This window comes from Schistocerca nitens, chromosome 10 (genome assembly GCF_023898315.1).
Source record: "Schistocerca nitens isolate TAMUIC-IGC-003100 chromosome 10, iqSchNite1.1, whole genome shotgun sequence".
Taxonomy (NCBI): domain Eukaryota; kingdom Metazoa; phylum Arthropoda; class Insecta; order Orthoptera; family Acrididae; genus Schistocerca; species Schistocerca nitens.
The window spans coordinates 226,863,589-226,880,038 of NC_064623.1; the positions used below are offsets into that span (position 1 = coordinate 226,863,589).

Consider the following 16,450-nt stretch of genomic DNA (forward strand, 5'->3'; position numbering starts at 1 on the left):
TTTCATAATACGAAAATAAGCAATGTACATATTGCCACGCATCAAAGCTCTTTTGAAAATGCGTTGTTTTTTTACTAGGTTTCATTCCCTGAAGTGCTGAATAGTTTTATGCTAGCGTATAAATCCTTTATCGTTCAAAGCATTGATAAGTTTGACAGCTCTGGGGTGAAGTATGTTGTCACGTAACACGGGATCGGGAAAAGATATACTTTTACCCAGGGGGTAGTGTGTTTCTCATCTGGGAAAAAGTGTATTTTTAACCTGAAAATCTGGCAAAAATCTGAGAATTTTTTTTTCTTGTCCATGTATAGATCCTGTGGAACCACATTTTCTATTATATTGAGGGCACATTCTGTCCATTCTAACCACGGATTGTACGGGGTTGTTTGTCACGAGATTTTCTTGCCATATTCTAAGGTTCCATGTATTTGATCTCAGTCTTTGCCGCAATTGTTCAAAGTACTGTGGACAACCACAAACAGTTGGACACGGTGTCGGACAATCATTGGCAGTGGTTTCCCAAATACTGGTGTCTGTTTGGCCCTTTTTAAAGAGTATTTCTCATCGTTCTTGTACAGTTTCAGTTGCCCTCCTTGCTTTTGTTGTCTATTTTTGAATTTAGAGTACATTATTTGTTTTGGTAGGTATCTAACAGGCATGTCGGTAATACGAACAACCCATCGAAGTAGGTGTTTGATAATGATGGGCTCCATGCTGGTAGTATTTGTTTCCAGCAGGTTACTGATATTGGCACACTGGTCTTGCCATTTCCCTTTCAGTATTTTCACGAGGGAACACTTACAATATTTTTTGAGCAATTTTAGATGTCACCTGTAGGTGATCAAGGCCTCAGACCTGTTAGTAAGAATTGGTATAATGGTAGTCTGGTATTAGTGCTGAGGTAATGGTTGTTGAAGATACTGTCCTGCAAATGCCCAGAATTTTGTCTCACTATCTGGAGCCTGTTGGTAAATACCTTGCCAGAAACACAGTGTCCTTTTAGACCAAACTGAGGTGCAGTTGATACGGTATTTAGCACATGACAAATCCAGTAAGGAATAATTTCAACGGTACTAGAAGGAGCCGTAGAGAGTGAGAGTTTTAGAGGAAGATAGAGATTAAAATAAATGTGACAAATAACTGAGGAGGTTGTGTGGAGGTGCTGTTCTGAGATGTGGAGGTTAGCACAGGAGAGGAAACTGTGGTAGGTTGCATAAAACCCATCAGATGACTACTGACGAAAGGTGTTTTTCACCTTGAACTTTAATTCCATTATAATTAATTACCTGAATTATGTCCAGTTTCATGAGTCACTCCAATGCTTTCACAGTCAGTCTGCATGGCTTTTCGCTCAGGTATTGTATACAAGTTATTCTAAATGATGAACCCATTTTAAAAACTTCGTATTTATTCAAGTCCAAAATTAAAAATGAAAAGAGGAAGTTACAGAGTTTTTTTCCATAATGTTTGATATCTGTTTAATACTTTGCAATAATTTGTAATTAATTAGCTTTTAATAATTATTTAATAATTAGAAATAAGATAAATGTTCAGTGTTGCCACTGTTGGCTGAATGGCAAACATCAGTGTGGTAGCCAAACTCATCCCACATGTGGGAAAGCATATCTGCTGTTACTGAGTGCACGGCAGCAGTGATCCGGTTCTGTAGATTGTTCAGAGTGATTGGTAGAGGTGGGATGTAAACAGATTCTTTCACACCCCATAAGAAGTAGTCACAGGGTGTGAGATCAGATCCGGCATTGAGGAAGGGAGTCATTCGAAAAGCTCACACATCACGGTGCCAATGGGGCGGAGCTCCGTCCTGTTCGAAAATGAAGTCCTGGAAATCTTCCATAACTTGAGGTAACAGTCATTTTTCCAACGTGTCCAGGTATGTGATTACAATTACAGTTCTTTCTGTAAAGAAAAATGGTCTGTAAACCTTTGTACGGGATACGGCACAGAACACATTGATCTTCAGTGAGTCTCTTTTGTATTGCAGTGGTGAATGTGGATTTTCCAAACCCCATATGCGAACATTGTGTCTGTGCGGGGGGGGGGTTGACTTTTTCACTAATGTGAAACGTTGTTTCATTGCTAAAAATTATATTCCTTAGAAATGCTTCATCCTCCATCTTTGCCAGCACATAACCACAAAATGCGAGACACTTTTCTTTGTCACTAGGGTTGAGAGCCTGCACAAGTTGGAACTGGTACAGCTTGTACAGCAAACGCCATCTCAGAGCTTCCCATATAGTTGGTTGGAGTATACAAAGTTCTCAACTGGCTCCATTGGTAGACTTATTGGGACTGCGCAGAAAACTCTTGAATCAGTCGGACATCGTCCTCTGACACACGTGATCGGCCTGTGCTTTTTCCTTTGCACACACTCCCAGGCTGTTTAAATTGCTGAAACCTATGGCTAATGCTTTTGCGAGTTGGTGGTCGAATACCGAATTTGGTACAAAATGCTCGCTGCACTGCACTTTTTGACTCTCTTTATCCGAACTCGAGAATGCAGAAAACCTTGTGCTCCACAGTCACCGTCTCACTCACAACTGACAGTGAAATCGAATGGTGGCCTATTGCTGCACGAAAGCTACCGGCCGCTTCTGAAACAGTCATCGCCTGCCTGCCACTACTCACCAAAAACTTCGAAACTTCCTCTTTTAATTGGTGTCAAGTTTGTTCATTTTGGATTTTTACTTGAATACATATGAATTTTTGAAAGTGGTTCCATCATTTAGAATAACCATGTATTTTCATCTTGAGCACCACCATTGTACATGTTGAAGCCATTTTGAGTAATGAGATGAGACATCTGGCACTGCTTTCACATTTACTTATTTCCATATGTTGTTAACTGGGACGCATCTAAGAGAGAGAATTCTTTGACATTCCATAGATATCTCATTTCAGCTGTTGGAACAGTGTTCGCATTAGCTTTACAAATGGTCCATGCTGCAGCACCATACAGTAGCAGTGAACCTGTTATTATTATTATTATTTTCGATTATTCCCATTTAAGAGAGCGTTTGAACTTGAATTCCTTTATGATGATTGTTTATGTTTTTCTGAGCCCAAATTTTCTTCATGTGTTCACTGTGTTGTTTCTTTTGCTCCGCTGTCCATTTGCATCCTGGTCTCTTCTGTGTTGTGGTGTCAAATTTATGTTTTTTGATGATGTTCCTGAATTCAGTTCTATTTTCTGCATCGTTTACTGTTATGTGTGCTTGTCTGAGGTCCTCTTGAACTTCTTTTATCCATTTTGTTTTTCGCCTGCCTGAGTTGATGACTTTAAGAATTCGCTTTGAAATTCTGTTTTCATTCATCCTGTGGATATGTCCGTAGAACTGCATTCTTCTTTTCCTTTTTGTATCCGTAATCTTGTCTGTGTATTTATATAATTCTGATGTTGGTCTCTTCTTCCAGATTCCTTGCTCTTGTATCGGACCAAAAATTTTCCTGAGAATTTTCCTTTCTTGTTTCTCTATTTCTTTGATTTTAGTTTGCCCACCTATTTGTGTTGTTTCAGATGCATACAGTGCCTCCGGAAGTACGACAGTGTTGTAGTGCCTCAATTTTGCATTAATGGATATGGACTTTTTGTTATAATAGTTCCACGTGAGTTTATATGCTTTCTGTAGTTTTTTTATTCTTTCCTCATTGGCCTTTAGGTTGATCCTTGATGGCTGGATGATTTCTCCCAGGTACTTATAATGTGGTACTTGTACGATTTTCCCATGGGTTGTCACAATAGGCAATTTGTCTTGTGGCACTCTTTCTATGTACTGGGTTTTCTCATATGAGATTTACAGGCCAGTTCTTTGTGGAATTTCGTGTAACTTCTCTATGGCATTAGTGGCTTCTTTTCTATTATTTGTGAGGATTGCAAGGTCATCCGCAAAAGCTAAACACTTCACATTGGGTCTATTATCTTTTCTAATGCCAATTTGGATTCCTTTGACTTCTTTTTCCATGTCCTGATAATTTTTTCAAGAATGATATTAAAGAGTAATGGTGAAAGTCCATCATCCTGTCGCACTCCAGTTTGGATTTCAAATGGTTCCGAGATACCCCCCATAAATTTAACCTTGGAGACTGTGTCAGTTAATGTTTCCCGAATGATTGCTCTTGTCTTTCTGTCAATGCTGAATTCTTCCAGCATCTTGGAGAGCGCTACTCTGTCTATTGAGTCGTAGGCCTTTTTAAAATCTACAAAAGTAACCACTGTGTTTCGGGTGTTTCTCATCTGGAGAATCATTTTCAGATTCCAGATCTGCTCTATGCATGATCGTCCCTTGCGAAAACCAGCCTGGTATTCTCCTATTTGTGGGTCAGCTTGTTCTTCTGATCTATTCATGAGACTTTTGATAGGATTTTATATGTGACTGGTACGAGTGAGATACCCCTGTAATTATTTGGTTCAGTTTTGTCCCCTTTTTTGTGGAGTGGATGGATGAGTGCGCATTTCCATTCAGAAGGGATCTGTTCTGTTTCAAAAATGTTTAATATGATTTTGTGAATTTTTCCTGTTAATCTTTCATCATTTAGTTTCCATAGTTCTGCAATAATTCCATCTTCTCCTGTGGCTCTATTGTTTTTCAGTGTCTTGATAATTTCTACTATTTCGTTGATGGTTGGTGGTTTAGTGTCAGGATTTGGTGTAGACGTCTCATAGTGAATATCCTCTGTAGGTCTTTCGCAGTTGAGAAGTTTGTTGAAATAGTCTGCGGGGATTTGGCAGTTATTCTTTGTGTTAGTTTCTAGTGAACCATCCGGTTTCTTGAAACAAAGATTGGGTGGCTGGTATCCTGCAATATGTTCTTTAAACGTCTTATAAAAATTCCTGGTGTTGTTCTTCTTAAAGTCTTGTTCTATCTCATCTAGTCGCCGTTTGTCATAATTTCTTTTTTCCCTCCGAATAGTTTTCGATGTTTGTTTTCGGATCACTAGAAAATGTTGCCATTTTTCTGATGTTTTGTGACTATTGAAGTTTTTCCAGGCATTGGCCCTTTCTTCTATTGCTTGGTCACATATTATATTCCACCACCTGTGTTTTCTCCTTCTCGGGGGTTGACCCAATTTCATCGTGGATTTGAGGACGTCCACAAGTTCTGTCCAGTTTGTGGTGTTTGTCTGACTAATTTCCTGTAAGATGTTTTCCTTGTTGAGTTTTATGTATCCGGGGTCTGGTCTCAGCAGTTTGTTTAGTTTTGGCTTTTTTCTATTGGGTTTTAATCTGGTCTTTATCTGTAGAAGATGGTGGTCTGAGTCAAAAAATCCTCTTCTCGTTTTCACATTCAGAATTTCTGCTGTGTTACTCTTGGAGATGGCCACATGGTCTATCTGGAATTCACCCAACATTGTCTTGGGCGACTTCCAAGTATACAGTTTCTTGTTGGGTTTTTTGAATTGTGTTGACATAATTACGAGGCCGAAATTTTCACAAAAGCTTATCAATCTTTCCCCATTCTTGTTAGTTCTCTTGTGAGCTGTATGGATTCCGGTGATTTTCCTGTATTTTTTCTCTTTACCTAATTGTGCATTAAAGTCGCCTAACAAGATTATTACATGGTATTTGGCAATTCTGTTTGTCGTCTCTTCAAGGTCATTCGAGAAGTCATCCACTTTCTGGCGGTTCTTCTTCTTATAGTTATTTGTGGGTGCGTGTGCGTTGATCAAGGTATCTGCTTTGTTGGCCGATTTGACGGAGAGCGTTGATATACATTCTGAGGCAGACTGGAAGTCAATGACAGAGTCGCTGATAGATTTGTGGACTGCAAATGCTGTGCCAAACTGTTTGAGTCCTTTCTCATTAGTTTTAACTGCTGGTTTTCCTTTGTAGATCCTGTAGTTGTCTGTATCAAAATGGTTTTCGTCCGTAAATCGTGTTTCCTGGATTGCAAGGATTTTGATCTGGAATTTTTGCAGCATGTCTGTAAGTTGTTTGATCTTGCCCAGTTTGAAAAGAGTATCAGTATTAAGTGTACCGATGAAGTGTCTTTGTTTTGTGTGTAATAATTTGGACATCGTCTGGTTCTCAACCTTAGGCGTAACATGATGCTCCTGGTCCCCCGGAATCCAAGCTTGAGTGAACCTGTTATTATTATTATTATTATTATTATTATTATTATTGTAATAGATGTTTTTAATTCTTCTTTCAGGAGCTCAAACATGAAGTACAAGTACAGCTGACAAGTAATGGCAGTGAATCAGAAAGGTAGAGTACAGTTTATTTTTGTATCTCTTCATTTTTATTTTGTGCATGAGTCATTTTGCAGCTCCATGTTGTAATTGGAGCAGCAGAACATAATGATATCACACTTATTCACAGAATATTGAATGTTGTTGACTAGTGTCTATAGTGTTCACATGCTTGATCTGTGGAACACTCAGTCTCTTGCTCTGTTTCACCAACAGCATGCATTCCTGTATTTAATTAATTAATAGCTCTAAACTTCCTGAATGTGCACATTTTGAAACCACTCATGTGAACCTCTGGTAAAGTTCTTAATCTCCATGAAGATTTTGAGGAGAAAGCATTAGACTCTGCAAGTTTTAAGCTTGTTATCTGTTGGAGGTATGTGAATGATACTTGTTTAGAGTGGCCCTATGGTGAAGAGAAACTTCATCAATTCTGGAGCCATCTAAATTCCAGTCATGAGAACGTCAGATTCACTTTGGGGCCGGAAAAGCATGTACGTCTTCGTTCAGCATAAAACTGACAACATCCTGGGGTGTATGTCTTTGTGCATCTAAAACTGACAACATGCTGGGGCGTGGATATTCACCTGCTAGCAGACAGCTGTCATCATCAAGTGCAGGCCAATTGCATTCCCAACAAACTTATTCAAGGGGCACATATGATTGCTGATAAGGACTGTCTACAGGAAAAATTTGAACATCTCAAAAAAGTTTTTGGCGATAACAGCTATCCGTCGTGCAAAAGCCGTGAGACTTGAAACTAAAACTGAATGTTTGTCTCCCACCTCAAGAGGCTGAAAAGGAAAGGTTCAAGTCCATGGCCCTCCTACTTTCTTCTAAAACATTTTGTATCCTCTCTAAACATAGTCAAGGCTATTTCTCTATCAGCTCCAAAGATAGCCACACTCATTGACTCTTGAAGGTTGAATTGAATCTACGGCAGGTAAGTGTGTATAAGATGTTCTGTCAGTATGGTTTGTTGTCTATAAGACATATTTTATGTACATTGTGCAGAACATCGACAATATACTCGCTTTCTAGGCCTGACAAATATGTTGGAGCCGAGCACTGTGGACAGGCAAGCCATTGAGCCGACTGCAAGAACAGTCAGATTTAAATGTCTGTTTCATCCGTTCTGCGATTCAGTTTTCAGAGAAGCTATTCAAATACATTTGAGGACGTATTTCATTTATCATGAAGATGGTCTTAACCTTGACAAAATTTGAAATTTGCCAGTGGAATAGTTAATTCTTATAGATAACAGTGTCGTCGCCATGTCAACCAGAATTCTGAAACACAAGGGGTCATGGTAGCATGTATCTCTGCCACCTGTGTGGTGTTTCTTCCTCAACCATTCAATTCCCTGAGGGCTCGTGAACTTGGCTCACCCTGCCAGTATATAAGGTGGATGGGAGTTTTTCTCCATCAATCATTGTGGCTTACTCAAAGATGGTTTAATGGTTTATAGGTGAAAATTAAACAACAGACAAAGTTAATTTATTTGTAAGTTAACTTTAATTGTTGCTAACAATAATTCATGTCCACTAATCATCTTTCTTGATGGATACAGCTTTTAAACTGATATTTTGTTCTGATAAGCACAGTTCGTGATACTTGCATGGCGCCCAGTTCCTGTTCACGAGGTGCTTTGTTATTCTCGCATTGCAAACGAATGTAGTTTCCATAACATCCATTACATCATTTGTGACTATTATTGTTTACAGTATTCTTTTTCTACCATTGATACTCACACAAAAGCATCAAATGTATATGTGCTCGCATAAGCTGAAAGCCACTCCCGCATGTGATTGTTAATCTCCACCATATGTGCTCAAAAGTCAATAATATTTAAATTATTCTTCCATATATTCCATATGGTGAACTTGCATTTGATAGTCCATATAGTATCCCTCAGCATAGTTGTAAGCATTTGCCAGTGACTGTGTTGTTCACAAAGCACACTAATGTCAATTAAAGCCAAAAACCAGGAAATGGATAAAGAGGAGAGCACAGTAGCAAACTCTGTATCTTTTCTTCCCTTTATCAGCAATATTTCTTTCAAAATAGCCAGAATGCTATGGAAATTTCAGATTAACGTAGTTTTCTGACAACCATTTAAGATTACAGAACTACTGGGATCAGTGAAGGATGACTTGTAATTGCAGGAGGCTGTAATTTAGAAATGATCGTGTAGCATCGATGGCGGGAGGCCCCATCCCCGGGGAATTCAGCTGCAGGGTGCAAGTCTTATTTCAGATGACGCCACGTTGGGCGACTTACGTGTTGATGATGAGATGATGATGAGGACAACGCAACACCCGGTCCGAGAGCGGAGAAAATCTCCAACCTGGCTGGGATTTGAACCCAGTTCCACTGCATGGTAGACAGATATGTTACCACTCAGCTAAGCAGGCAGACTGGAGTCTGGAAAAATACTTTGCCAGTGTGGTATGGCTTGCTCAGGCCAGACCACACGCACTTTGGAAGACCACTGTACCAAATACTGATGCTGCACCCGGCTTTTGCAACCAGTCAAGTGTGTTATCACTGAGCATTGTACCTCCACTGTGTATTAGTGTGATAAATAGTAATTTTCACCAAACTGACTTCTTTTGAGACTGTTATTAAAGAAACCATGGAAATATGAGGGGTATTCAATAAGTAATGAAACACATTATTTTTCTTGGCCAATTTTGGTTGAAGAATTTGTTGTGGGACATGGTGAAATATTTGTGCTTCAGCCCTAATAGTTTCGTGACGTTCTGGTCGGTGGCAGCACTGTACGTGGCCTCATAGTGGTGCCTGTAACAGAAGTGCATTCCGAGCGGAGAGCTGTCATTGAGTTTCTTTTGCTGGAAAACCAGAGCCTTGCAGATATTTATAGGCACTTGCAGAATGTCTGTGGAGACTTGGCAGTGAACAAAACCACAGAGTGTCATTGGGCAAGGCATCTGTCATTGGGACAAGCTTGCGAAAACCTGTTCCATCTCCTACATACTGGCTGCCTGTGCACACCCTCAGGAAATTGTGAACTACTTCTGCGTGTTTGTCGGCACAAAAATGCGTACGAATTTCTCCTTCTTCGTGACGGTGCAAGGCTTCGCACAAGCCTGCGTAGCTGAGAGAAGCTCACAAAACTTCATTAGACTGTTCTTTTATCATCCACCCTACAGCCTGGATCTCGCAACTTCTGACTTCGAGTCTGTCGCATTGGTTGGAAATTATGTTGAAATATAGGGTTTTGTAGCCAAAGGAATGGGGAATAATATGTTGTATTTGAATCCTGAATAAAACCGACCAGCTTTCAGGAAAACTTGTTGTCTACTTATTGAACTCCCCTCATACACGTGGCAGCGAATCTGATGAAATGCAATAGTGAGTACCAGTTGTATAGTTTGTGCAACTTCATCAAATCTATGATTTATTCTAAACGAAGTCAGAAGAGTACACAGATGGTCACAATAAATGGCAACTCTGAGGGCAGCTGAGTTCCGCAGTTGCACCAGTGACAGTGGTGCCTGCCTGGTAGTGTGTTCACTCAGTCAACACAGTTGTAAAGCACGTCCAAAATGTACACGCAGCTTACTAGGAAGTTGTGGAATGGGCGAAGGCTCGGTCAGACTTTGATGTCTCACCCGGGGATGACTGGCAGGTGCTCAGTTGAAGTATCACGGAGAGTAGTCAGTTACTGCCTGCAAATTGAAGTCTTTATCAATAATGATAAGTCGTGTAAGTTCATGTAGCATGATGTATGGTGCATTACATAGGGAAATGCTGAATCAATTGTGTTTAGGAGAAACCAATAGTGTACGAATGTACTACACCTTAGTACATTTTATAAGCAGACTGAGAGTCTGTCACATCATAATCTTCTGTTAAAATCATTCTCTTCTCTGGGGCAAGACAACAAATGATTGTTTATTGACATCTAAGTATTCCACTAAATTATGGTACTCAGATCCCTTGATAATGATAGCTAATTAAGACACATACTACTTGTAAAAAATACCAGATTACATAAGATAATTACACACCATGAGATATAATGAAAAAAATCATTAAAATGCATACACCATCTATCTTGTTAGGCTTTTGCCTGTTTCACCGTCATGTCGTGTGTCTGCTGTCTGTGGTTAGTTTTTATTTTATCGTGCAGTGCAGACTCTCGTGGACTTTATTTGCATCCTTGGTAATTTTGTTTTACGGATATTGGACCATGGTCAAGGCATATTTCTGTGGCCAGTGCTTTGTTTCCTAATGCTGGAGACATCATCGTAGGCTGTAAAGACCCAGGTAGCAATTTCAGACCTGTAAGTGCTCAGCAAGCCAAACTGTTGTTATACATCTATGCAACCGCTGGGTTGTGACGTCATCAGACTGCTGGTTAAGATCGCAGAGCCATGCTGACTTGTGTTATGAAGCTTGTAGTGGGGAAAGCTTGTAAATTTGCTATATTTTACGCTGAGGCCCATAACTTGTCTAATTTACATTCTTCTTCTTTCGCATTAAAATTGTTTTTGTGCTTTTTATTTTCTGTTCCCCCTTTGCAAATCCTAACATAGTAACGATTGGATCTGGATAAAATCATAGCATGGAGAAACTAATTGGGTGGGTATCTGGTTCCAGTTCATAACACACTACTGCAGATTTATCTCTATTTGCCAGATGACAGTTGCTCTTGTGTTCCTTAAGCTGGTTATCTTTGTACGTGGGGGAAATTTCCAAGTACTTTGAGACATTTGTCATACTGCTTTATAAGTTTCAAAAATCCTTCCAGGAAAAAATCAGGGCACTGCATATGAGAGAAGCATGGAACAGCTTGTTTGACGTCAGCATTGCTGTCAAAACACCTTCCGCTGAGAGTCTTCTTCAAAGCAAGAAACAGATGGAAGTCACTTGGTGCAAGATCCGGACTGTATGGCCTATGGTGTAAGCACTCCCAACCAAGAGTTGCAATATGGTTTTGTGTTGCCGTCACCGTGTGTGGTCTCGCATTGTCATACAACAGCAGAACGCCAGATCTGAGAAGGCCAGGCTGCTTTTTCTAAAACACCTCTTTCAGTTTCGACAGAGTGGCTCAGTACTGCGCAGCATTGATGGTTGCATTCTCCAGAAAGCCCAGCAGCAAAACTCCTTTGGCGTCCCAGAAAACAGTGAGTAGCACTTTACCTGCAGACAGAGTGCTTTTGAACTTCTTTCAGACAGGTGATGATGAATGTTTCCACTCCACGGATGCGGCCTTCAATTCGGGCGTGTAATGGTGGACCCACATTTCATCCCCCATCACAATCCGAAACAGAAGGTCATTGCCAGATTCATGGTAATGCACAAGCTGTTCCAGGCTGAATGCCATGTATTGTTCCATGTGTATCGGGGTCAGTTGGCGGGACACCCATCATGCTGACACCTTCCTGTATCGAAGAATGTCGTGGATGATCTTGTGAGCTCGCTCATGTCCGAATTGAAGTTCTGCTGCTACTCCATCGATGGTGGTACGCCGGTTCGCTTTAATCATGTCATCCACCTTCCTGACGTGCATCTGTAGTGGCCATGCACGTCCATCCAGGTCTCGGTATGTCTTGCACGTGCTGACGTTGTCCATTGCTGACACCATCGCTGCACCATTTGCCTCTACATCACACCTGACCCACACACCTCAACAAGGCAGTTATGAATTTCTGTGCCTGATACTCCACATGCCCATTCATAGGAGATAACAGCTCTCACTTCTGCCTTTGACCATGACTCCAAAATGCACCTTCTCTCCATAGCTCCAGGAAAAGACTGAACGGCTTACCTCCGCTTTGTGCAGGCACTGCTTGATCGCGGGTAATCTCTTCCCAATGGTGTATCAGTGTCTTGCACGTGCGCGTTCACCTGCCGTGTCGTCTTTTGCCCATATCACACATCTCTGCCCACAGTCGGCAGGAGAAACTTATTTTCCAACTCCCCCTCGTGCTTCCAGTGCGACTGCATGTGTAAGGGATTTTATGTACTCTAGCTGTGGCAAGCATGGGCTATGGCCCTCTACAGTATTCAAAGACTTGTGCAACTTTCTTATTGGTTTAAACACTGTGTGAATACTGTGTTTTCCTAGTGCTCTGCTGATAAAATCTGTGATCATTTCTGTGAATGTGAGGGAAATTTTCCTTTAGTTTTTTTTTTTTTTTCTGTCAGAAGCTCCAGATCTTTTAGTGGTAGTGTCCTATTTATCTCTCTGTCAGAGCAGCCATTTCTGTTGAAAGTAGTGTGTATATTATCAAGCTTTTCCTCTGAGTACTGTGGTTCCGAGTGCTTTTAAATAGCTTTGTCCACGAATGTTTAAATAACTTCTCTTTTCTGCTGAGGATGGTGACTGGAAATTTTGTGAAGGTACCTCTATCCATGTGAGTGGGCTTTCTGTAGACATTGTGCCCTAAAGTTCCTTATAGTTTTCTAAGTACCCGTACATCCAAAAGTGAAATTTCACCTTCTTTCTCTTTTTGTATAGTGAACTTTGTATTAGAATTAATATATACAAAATTAGGAAATATAGAAATATGAGTGTTCTTTTTCACCACAAGGCCATATAACGAATATATCAATGTATTGAAACCAACAACATTGTTTCTTGTTGGCCATCTAATGGGCTCTTTCTTCAAATTTTTCTGTATAGAAATTCACTATGACTGCAGTTCTTGCCCATCCTGTGCTACAGGAATTGTAGGCAACTCGTTTAAAATGTCATTACAAATAGCTCACATCTTGGGAACACTGTTGATTGTCTTTATGTTCGTATGATTTGGTGTTTCTCCTCATTATTCTGTTATGGTGTGGCAAGTTTCCTTTCCACAGACAATTTTTGGTTATGTGGATTTTCCTTGTATTCCCGTATGCATTGTTTGCTTAGTTTGCCGTCACACTAGCCTTTTCGAATGTCATAAGGACTTCCCCAATATGCCAACTTTGGATGCTGTTATAGCTTGTGGAGTTGCAGTATGTATTCAATCTTTCAAGGCAATATTGAATGCCTGCATAGATGTTGTGTGTCAAGGCACCTGTGTGGGCTGTTGTCATGATGTGCATCCTGCAGCTGGCATAATGCGACATATAAAGGTGTATTGAGGCTCTAAATAAAATTACAGACTGTGAATCTTGTTCTGTCCAATTCAGTAAACCAGTTTTAATAAAACTGTGAACAGCAATGTATATATCAATAGTAGTCTACAAATTCAATTTCAAGACAAAAATATCTCATAATAAATAACAGTATATAGTTTATATACGGTGTTAATGTGTGTGTGTGTGTGAGAAGTCTATAGGAAGTGTAAGTAAACAACAAATATTGAGTTTGAGAGTGATTAAGAATGTCTGGGAATCTATATAATGTTATGCGACAGAGTAGTGAATAATACGCGCTGAGAGTAATATCATTCGTGCAATTCTGAAGATATCAAAGGCAGATAACTGCAACTAGTGTACAGACGGCTTAACAGCCCAGGTTGTTGGCAAGAATAACATACAGAAGAACGGAGAAGGAAAACGATGATCTGTTAGATGAGAATGAGTTTGGCTTTAGCAAAGGTAAAGGCACCAGAGAGGCAATTCTGACATTAGTCTTGATAGTGGAAGCAAGAATTATGGAAAATGTAGATATGTTCATAGGATTTGTTGACAAAAAAAGCATTCAAGATTGTAATGGTGCAATGTGTTCAAAATCCTCAGAAAAAAAGGAGCAAGCCTTAGGGAAAGATGGTTAACATACATACATGTATAAAAGCAAAGAGGGAACAATAAGAATGGAAGACCAAAAATGAAGTGCTCAGAATAAAAAGGGTGTAAAACAGTGTGTCAGTCTCTCACCCTCTGCTGTTCAATATGTATATATATCAAAGAATCAGTGGCAGAAATAAAGGAAAGATTCAGGAGTGGTATTAAAATTGAGGGTGAATGAATATCAGTGATGAGATGCGTTGATAACGTCGCTATCCTCAGTGAAAGTGAAGAAGAATTACAGGACATGTTGAATGGAATAAACAGTCAGATGAGTACTGAATATGGCTTGAGAGTGAAGAAAGATGGAAGTAATAAGGAGAAGCATAAATGAGATTAGCGATAACCTTTATGTCAACATTGGGTGCAAGTCACGATGGATGAAACAAGGAGGGTATAATGGGCAGATTAGCACATATGAATAATAATAATAATAATAATAATAATAATGGTTTATTTGTCCATAATAACTTTTACAGGCATGGGCATAGTCAGTCAGTACATACATGAGCAATAATAATAGTTTAGTAGTAGAAATAAAGTACATACAACATTAAAAATCCTTGATGGAGTACAAACATTTAGCAATTAACAGCTGCTTTAATTTTATTTTAAATATATTTCCTTTTAATATTTTATGGTATAAAAGAAAATCTTCCAGCAGAAAATGGATTATGATTGGTTGCTTTTTTATTTCTGATTTTTACGTGGTAATCCTCTTTCTTCCTTGTATTATAACTATGGATATCACTATTTATTATACTGTGCTCCATATTTTCTTTTACAAACAGTATAGTCCTTAGAACATATAATGAATACACTGTTAGTATACTTAATGAAGTATTCTCTACAGGATTGACGTTTACTAATATACGCTATTATCCTAATTGATCTTTTCTGGGCTCTAAAACCCCTATCCATGTATACCGTTGGTGCCCCGCCCCAAATCTCAATACCATATTGTAGGTGGGAGTGTATAATACCAAAATAGATTTGTCTTAAGACTGGTGACACTATTATTCTAGAAAGGCGTTTTAGCAGGTAGGTATTACACGAGATTTTTTTACACATGCAGCTGATGTGCTCCTTCCATGTAAGATGTTCATCAACTACCCAGGAATTTATGTTTATCAATTGTTTCAGTTGATAACTCTGGCTCAGTATCCACTTGTCTTGATTTGTAATTTAGCATAAACTCCATTAGAATTGTCTTTTCCTTATTTAATGCCAATTTATTTTTAGTCATATATTCTGTGATGAGGCTAGTGTTGTTCATATTATTTTGCACTGCTAGCTGTTTTGTAGGGCCCCAGCTTATGAAGGAGGTGTCGTCGGCATAATTCACAAGGTCTGCATTTTTTGGAATTGTTATATCATTGATGTACACAATGAACAGAAAAGGCTCAATAGTACTTCTGTGAGGGACTCCACAGTTAAGAATTTTATAAGATGATTTTACTGTTTGTATAAGTCCCCCGGTTGTATAATACAACTTAACACATTGTCTCCTGTCAGCAAGGTACGATCTTAACAAATCTAATGCCACTCCTCTGACACCATAAGTTTCTAACTTATGTAGAAGAACGGAGTGATTTACTGTATCAAAAGCCTTAGATAGGTCTAGAAAGGTGCCAATAACTTTGTTTCCATCATCAAGTTTATTCAATACTGCTTGAATAAATGTGGCTGTGGCTGTTATTGTAGACTTGCCCTTCCTGAAACCATGTTGAGAACTTTTTAATATGAAGAGGGCATGCCTGGCCAAAAGAAATCTGTTAGTATCAAACAGTGGAATTAATTTGAGGAAGAAATTCTTGAGAATATACTGATGTAGTGCAGCTTTGGATGGAAGTGAATCATGGATTGGGGAAAACTTGAAAAGAGGATCAAAGTATTTGAGATATGGTGCTGTATAAGGATGCTGACAATTGGGTGGGAAGGGGGGGAGGCTGATAAGATAAGAAATGTGATTCTATGCAGACTTGGCAAGGACAGGAATACATGGAAAAAATTGACAAGAAGAAGGAACAGGTTCGTAGGGCATGTGTTACCACATCAAGAAAATTCGCATGGAACTAGAGGGAGCTGTAGGGTGTATAAACTGCAGGAGAAGACAGAGATTGGAATACACCCAAAAAATAATTGAGCAAAATTTGGTGTGAGTAGTGCTCTAATATGAAGAGATTTGCAAGGAGAGGAAGTCATGGCAGGCTGCATCAAACCAGTCAGTAGACTGGTGACAAAATCATTGCTATCCATTTGAAATTACCCGTATCCAGGAGTTTGTTTATGCTGACCTGTCAGTAAGAGAAATGTTTACTCGCATGAAAGTCGACAGTAAATGGCTATGGAACGTTCTGTGGACAAACGAAGCCCATTTCCATCTCCAAGGACACATCCATACACAGAATTGCAGAATATGGACAACAGAAAATCCTGTACAGCTTCATTCTCCTAATGCAACTGCGCGATGCAGGTTGACGGCCTTGTT

General features: G+C 39.5%; 1 protein-coding gene across 1 annotated transcript in view; it reads left to right on the plus strand.

Moving 5' to 3' along the window:
• LOC126210328 (zinc finger and SCAN domain-containing protein 30-like) overlaps positions 1 to 16,450 on the plus strand; it is a 206,898-nt gene that overhangs the window by 125,734 nt on the left and 64,714 nt on the right. The window contains exon 6 of the mRNA XM_049939530.1: positions 6,168 to 6,223. Coding sequence (XP_049795487.1) covers positions 6,168 to 6,223 — 56 coding nt within the window. The remainder of the gene's footprint in view (positions 1 to 6,167; positions 6,224 to 16,450) is intronic.